Here is a 7,544-nt window from a genome sequence, read left to right as displayed (position 1 = left end):
AACTGTGGTTGTGTGACTGTCAGTAACACAGTAACAGTATTACTGTTACTGTGTTACTGACTGTCAGTAACGTTACTGACAGTCTGTCAGTATGTCACTGTCACTGTCATGGATGTCACTGTCCATTTGTTTATGCAATGTCATTCTCATAGCTGAGGAGTAGTGGCGTAATTATTGTGTGTAACGATACAGCGACCTAAATAACCTGGCTGTGGAAGACAACTCATAATAGTCCGCCCTCATCAATGGGTAAAGATTCACGCAATGCGCACAGAGACCTCAGACTTGCACGTACAGGCTATATATATTATATTGTGTGTGTGTGTGTGTGTGTGTGTGTGTGTGTGTGTGGGGGGGGGGGTTACGGCATAGAAGGCCCGGTTCTGATAGGCACGGTTCGCCACTGCTATAGTGAGCACCCGCCCCCACCTTGGAGGCCAGTGATTTTCCACTAGGCTCACAGAGGTTCCATCTAACCCAGTACATTTCCATTACGCCAGTAAGTTCCATCTGATGTTCTCAAAAGACACAATCCAACCTTGGTCTGGTCACAAGACAAAATACAGTACATGTTATCTATCTTTAGGAATGCTCTCCAGATGGAGAGCAGAGTCCATAAGAGAGCCATTGATCATTATGGAACAGAGTCGATAATGATCACCAATTAATAAGCAATCAATCGTCAGAGGGCACTCTGTCTCATGCCGTCTGGTCCTGCCCTTTACTGACCGGATTTTGGGCCAAAATATTTGATTGGTACTCTAAGGCCTACAAAATAACCCTTCAGCTGGAGGCAGAACTCGCCATCTTCGGCTGCTCGGAATCCTCTCTGAACTTCCCTACAGCTGTGCAGCAATCTCTGACAAAGGGGACAATTGTTGACAAGAAACTCATTCTGCAGAAATGGAAGTCCCCCACTCCACCCTCTTTTCAGTTGTGGTTGGCGGACATGATCTCTGTTATACAAATGGAGAGACTCAGGTTCTTGAGGACAAACTCACCTGGGAGATTTCAAACTATTTGGGACCCGTTTCTGGCCTACCTTGACGAGGTTAGGGGTGATGGGTGATTCGCCCGGGTGGTCTTTCTCCCTCGTGTGGGATCCCACTCATATATATATATGTATTTACAAGCACAATTTATATATATTTACAAGCTGTATGGAACTGGTGGCACCAGTGTATGTATGTTTTTTCTTTCTTTTCTTTTCTTTTCTTTTCCTGTATCTGAGTTTGTTCGTTTTTTTGTTTTTGTGTCCTAAAAATTTTAAATTGCTAAATAAAAAAAAATAAAAAAAGAAGAAGCAATCAATCAATCAATCATTTTGCTCTCACAACGTCCATCTGTGATTTTATTAAGTTTTGTTTATTTGTTTGACATTTGAAATTAAAAGGACACTCACTTCCTTGGTTACAACACCAGAGTACATGACAATTAAAAGGACATCAAGGATAACACAAAAAAGTCACAACACTTATTTCCATTGTGGTCTGTGACATCATCCGTGACTTTCTTTCCTGGGGACAGACAGGCAGACAGCTGTCGTGGACAATGACATCATCAGACGTCATAAAGCACTGATCATGTCATAGACATTCTATGCAACACTGTGACATCATCAGTGATGTCTAAGTCACTGATGATGTCATAGCATTTGTGACATCAGTGATGTCATAAACCCTCCCTGCTGGGGATATATATATAGTTGTGGGAGGTTGGGTATCAGAAGTGACGACAGTGAAGCTGCCATGTTGGACTCGGGTGGAGTGGAGGAAGTAGCGTCTCAGACCGACCTGACTGACCACGAACAGCTTGGAGACCCATCAGTCAATGTCGGAAACTCAACAGCTACTGTTAAGGTAACACTGGTGCCAGAGGGTCATGTGATGACCATGGCTTTCGCCATCGGCCTCAGCATGCAGGAGCTGAAGCATCACTTGGCCTCGGAGCTGAATGTTCCCGTGGAGCTGCTGCATGTCTCTCTGCACGGCAGTGTGCTGGACTCTCAGCAGACTCTCATGGCGCTCGGCGTTCAGCCTCACGACTCCATCCAGCTGGAGATGAGCTCCTCTGACCCGACCAGCCACCCTCTGCGCCCACTACGCACCCCGCAGCAAGACAGCGTACCTGGCATCATCACCATCAGAGTCCACACAGAGATTGAGCGCCCCCTAAAGCAGAAGCTTTTTCTGGGGGGCTTCAGGCACCGACTGACAGGGGCGGAGTTTCACCACGCCGCCGTACAGACTCTGCCCAGCTGGAGGCCCGACAGGGGTGTGGCTGTCTTAAGCCGTGACACACAGACAGTAGAGGTGAAGAGTCGGGAGCAGCAGTGTGCCGTAAGTACCTCCACCCAGATGACGGGGATCGGCTGCTACGTCTCCTGTCAGGACGACAAACTGGTCACACCCGGTAACTACACCACCGCTGACCACTACCATGACAGGAGGCTGAGAGCTGTGATCTGCCTGCAGGCATACACTCGGCGCTGGCAGGCCCAGTGGGCGGTGGAGCGGCTGAGGAGGGAGCGGGATCGGCGTCTGGCCTGGCAGGAGCAGGAGCGGAGGAGGAGGAGAGAGGAGAGGGAAGAGCAGCTCAGAGACCGCACAAGACGCTGGATGAACCCCCAGAGAAGAGAGGACTTTACCATGGTCTACCACGTTCTGCAGAGGTGGAGGTGTGAAGAGGAGCAGCGTATAGACTTGTTCCTGCGCGGAGCAGAGAGGAAGGCGGCTCTGTGCTGTCTGCTAGATAAAGAGACGCAGTACATCGCCTCCATCGGATGCAAACGCATTGCCGCTCTACACAACGAGCATGACCAGGCTGTCAGCCACTTCCTGGAAAAGTGTGCGGCTCCTAAGCAGTGGACAGCAGCTGATGGTAAGCTGACTCAGATGGACAGCCAGGAGACTATCAGAGCCAGACAGCTCAAAGATCTGTACCACAGCGTCAACATGGCCGCCGGCAGCCAGGAACAGCGCCTCCACCTCCTGAATACACTCAAACACACCATCAAGGAGCAGGACTGTCAGCTGATCCAGGACCTGGTAGAGTTGATTGACAGGGAGGCGGACCTAATGATGCGTGGGCTTAAGGAGACCAATCTGGAAGGGCTGAGGAAGAGGATCTCCACGCTCTTCCTCCAGTACATCAAAACTCCCACCTTCAACCCCCAGGCCGCCAAGCTGCTGAAGGTTTCTCAGAGTGCCTCCCAGCTGAAGAATGACATCGTCTGCAGTGGCTGTCGGCGTTACCTGCACACCGCTGCTTTCAACATGGGGACCGGTGCCCGTCGGACCAGCCGCTGCTGCGCGTGCACCGAGCTTGACAACAACGCCCGACGCCGAGATGACTTATCACGCTACAGCACCATCCTGAGCAGGCTGAGGGCCGACGAACAGCGGGCCAGCGGTGAGGCCGGGATCCCTCTGCTGCTGCAAGAGCAGGACGTGCGCCACCTGGTGGACATGGTGTGGGGCGGCTGCTCTGCCCTCTGCGCCTGCAGTGATTTGACTGAACTGGTGCTGGTGCGCTGGGAGCGCCATGCGGCCTGGAGCCCCTGGAACTGCTTCCTGCTGTCCAAACACGAGACGAATGCGCACCTCCAGCTGGAGAGCGTGCACGATACATACAGCGAGGCCTTCATCCACAGCGTGGAGAAGAAGCACGCGATGGCCCGGAGGTACTTCAGCCAAATCGCTGCCGTCGCTGAGTATCTGCACCGACACAAGGGCGCCGTTGCCCCCGCCAACCGCCACGAGGCCACCGTCGTCCCGATGATGTCATCAGTGACATCATAATCACCATGTCATAATTTATGTCCCAGATTCTTCCTCGTTTCATTGTCGGAGTTTCAAAACTTGTACTTCTTCCTCTGTCTTATATATCAAAGCTGCGATGACAATGCAAAACAATAAGGGAGCGGGAATGTCTCCTTGCTTAACTCCTTTGAATATATCTATGGCCCTTGCCATACCAATGTCGCACTTGATTAAGGCTTTTTGACCCCTTGGTATGTTAATTTGAGTAGATGGATTCTTCTTTCGTATCCTACGTCATAACGTCAAGACTGTGCTTGCCCACTTTACACAAAGCTTGGCTAGTAAAGTGTACCTGAGCAGTTCTCTAGTGCACGTCGCTAGCAGCAGTGGGCATTTTATGAGGTGGTCCATGGTCTGCTTTGCTAGTCGGGTTTCCATCCACCTGTTTTGATGCAAAATTTAAATTTGCGCATAAAAAAACTGGAAACGCTGCCTAATTCGCAAAAACCTCAAAAAGTTTTCACGCTTGAGGGAGGCGGAAAAGTCGGGTGTATCGATAAAAGGCAAATGCGAAACGTGCGGTGGAAACAGATGAAGCGATATTCTGTTGTCTCTCCATTGAAAAACCATGCAGTTTGCCTTGATCACTGCAAAACATGACATGCCGTGTAGCCTACACACAATAGGACTACACGGTAAATAATGGTAAATACGCAGCACAATACCCGCCGTGGTAAACAGAAGAAGACTGGGATACTAACTTTAAGGCAACTCACTTCTAGAATTAAATTAAATTATAGGCTATTCACTTACTGTAATCTGCTCCGTGGATTATAATGTTATACTTGCCCGAGTCGCACCTGGTAATCCAGAAATGGCGTTATGGTCCCTTTGTCTAGATCAGGGGTGCCCAAATTATTTCCCATGAAGGGCCAAAACTCAATCTGGGTGGAGGGCCGAGGGCCAAAAATAAGCGTTGTGGAATTACATTCAAATGTATTGTGTTTTATAGAAAATTAACATTCTAAATCTAAAATAACATTTCAATATAATAATCTACTTTTTATCTGTTTGGTAATTGTAATAATTTGCAATTGGTTATATATATTTAAAAAACATCTGCATTTGTGTGGAGCTTAAACATTTAATCAGTAAACACCCAGTTAAAAACAGTTGTATTTTCCACCTTTGTAATCAAGAGAGAAATTTGACTTAATTCACAACTTGAAAAATCCTCAAGGTACTTTGAAAATCAGTTTCATAGTGGCGAAGTATATTGTACTCTTTCAAAACAGCCACTCTCTGTCTGCAAATGAGACAAACCGCTGTTGAATTTACTTCGGTAAAAAAATACTCATCTTGCCACTCCGTCCTAAACTTTCTTTTGTCAGTGTGCCACTGCCGTGATGATGATCTCTCCATCTTGCTGAGCTGGTGTAAAGCCAGTGACTGGGGAGGGATCAAATATCAGAGCTCACCCCCCAACCAGGTGATTCAGTCAACCAATCAGGAGCAATCAATCCTCAGATAGCAATGCCTCACACCCGTGTGATAGAGTCGGGGAGAGAGAATACCAGCTGCACAAAATTAACGTTAATTGTAGATAGAAGAGTCCTGACATCTCCATTCAGGCGCGGACTGCATAATCGGGCACGTTGGGCAACTGCCCGGTGGCCTGGCCTGCAAAAAAATAAAAAAATAAAAAAATAAAAAATTCACCCCCAAATCTGTGGCGGGCCAAAAAAAAAGAGAGGTGATTTGGGGGGACCCAAATTGGGCACCACTGGTCTAGATCATCAAGAAGCTTTAAATGAATAACGTTGGATGTGTTTAACTCATTGAGTGCCAATGACGACTATAGTCGTCAATTCGAATAGTAACGTTGAGTGCCAATGACGACTAAAGTCGTCAATTGCGTTTTTTGACGGTGGGACGTGGATCAAAGCCAGATCCATCTCCTGTGAAAGTATGGTGGATGTTGAATGTGTAAAAGCTATTTTATGGACCCATTAGGTGGCGACAGTGCTCTCCAGATTAGAGAAAGGCGAGGAAAAAAGAGAGAAGAAGTCATGGGGAAACGGAAATCGCATCGGTATGCATCGATATGCATGAAGCATAACGTTAGCTGTGCCTGCAGCAGCCAATCTGCTGCCACAATTGGGCCCTCCGTGTCCGCTGCGATAGCCCCATCCACATGATTAGTTGTGGAGTTGTTATTATTCTCAACTGGAAGCGCTGGAAGCCGGTGACAAATACACGCGGAACGCTGTAAAAAAGCTGGGTTTTCAGTGCAGAGCAAACTCAGCAGAGAGCCACCAGAGCCACCAGAGACACTCCCACGGAGGTGGGGTTTGCAGTAGAGGGGGGTGGGGCACGCAGGGCAGCATACAACACCGACCCAGACAGACCCAGACAGCAGGCTCGATGGACAGATTGGCAAGCTAGAATATCTGATGCCCACCAGCAGTAAATCAAGACCAGCAAGAAAGTGTAGGGTCTGCGCACGCAGGGGCCAGTGCTGCTGGTTGCAGCTAAAAAATATTATTTTACCAAACAAAATTCCTTTGTTTTCGCTGTTTTATTGAAGGAAATTATTTTTGAGGTGTCACTATATCAGAAAATATTAGCTTCAGAGTCAGTGATGCGCTTGAAATGCTTCATTTCACAAAAGGCAATCAATAAACTTTTTTTTGCTGATGATACAATAGAGTCTCATCGTTCTTTGGGCGTGTTCGGTGTTTACATAGTAATAGCACACAATATTCTGTGGGCCTCGAGAAATCACTGAAAACGCTCTGAAACTCTGGCACTGGGAGCGTCCGTTCTCCAAAAGTGGCTGGCACTCAATGAGTTAATAGAGCTGTATATCGGGTCTAGCAGCTGATCAGCAGCTCAGACAGCCTCAAACACGAGGTGATTGACAGCTCTATAATTAGCAAAATAGCAGTGGATGGAAACGCCCATTATTTTGCATTTTCTTTTGCAGACTTTCTGAAAATTCGATTAAAAGTTGCGATACATTTGGATGGAAACCCAGCTAATGTCACTGTTTTGCAGTCGCACATGGATGAGCTGGTGCAATCAATTGTCAAGGTTCGTCTTACATATCGTCGCTGTCGTGGCAGGACCTCAAATCTCCAAAACAGCAACTTTTCAGGAAGTTAAAAAAACCTGTTTGCTCTTAAAATACTGAACCAAACGTGGTCAAAGTTGGCACATGTCTTAATTATAGTAAGTTTCCCGCTGAATGTGTCATTACTTTATTAATATCTTACCGGGATAAGCTCAAATTATGTTGTTTATATTATCAGTCCGACTTGGAAGCACTCTCTCCCGGCCAGTCAGGCGCTGATGGTCGCCTCCCCTCTGGCATGCACATGCACGAGCCACAAGCTCCGGGCCGTGGGGGCGCGCGTGTAGCAGTGCTCCTCGCCTCTCATGCCCGAGGCGAAGGCTTGCCATGGGGATGAGAACAGTCTGACATAACGTAACGTTAACATTACTTTATTCTCGTCAGAAACGACTCCGATTTGCATGTTAAAACAAGTATGCAGCCTAGGAATAACTGGAAAACATTTTATTGATCTATTAACATCAGAGGAAGCCAGGATTAGTCAAAACGATATCAGAAATACACAGCACGTCTGCCGTGTGACTTTTCCGGGTTTAGTGTCCTGCGTGGGGGGGTACAGATGGAGGTAGGGGAGGAATTTCGAGGTTTGACTGACAAATTGAGGGCGAATGGCGTTACGAGAATTACTCACAAGCTTGTTTTAATGCTTT

At 47.6% G+C, this 7,544-nt stretch overlaps 1 protein-coding gene across 1 annotated transcript; it reads left to right on the top strand.

The window, feature by feature from the left end:
• Positions 1–1,748: 1,748 nt before the first annotated feature.
• Positions 1,749–3,800, top strand: LOC310785724 (IQ motif and ubiquitin-like domain-containing protein; the record flags this gene model as incomplete). The annotated part of the gene is made up of 1 exon (XM_083646860.1): positions 1,749–3,800. The coding sequence occupies one exon, from the start codon at positions 1,749–1,751 to the stop codon at positions 3,798–3,800; it is 2,052 nt and encodes a 683-aa protein (XP_083502986.1).
• Positions 3,801–7,544: the final 3,744 nt, after the last annotated feature.

Source organism: Poromitra crassiceps (assembly GCF_964638095.1).
Source record: "Poromitra crassiceps genome assembly, chromosome: 11".
Classification (NCBI taxonomy): Eukaryota; Metazoa; Chordata; class Actinopteri; order Beryciformes; family Melamphaidae; genus Poromitra; species Poromitra crassiceps.
This window is presented reverse-complemented; position numbering and strand designations above follow the sequence as displayed.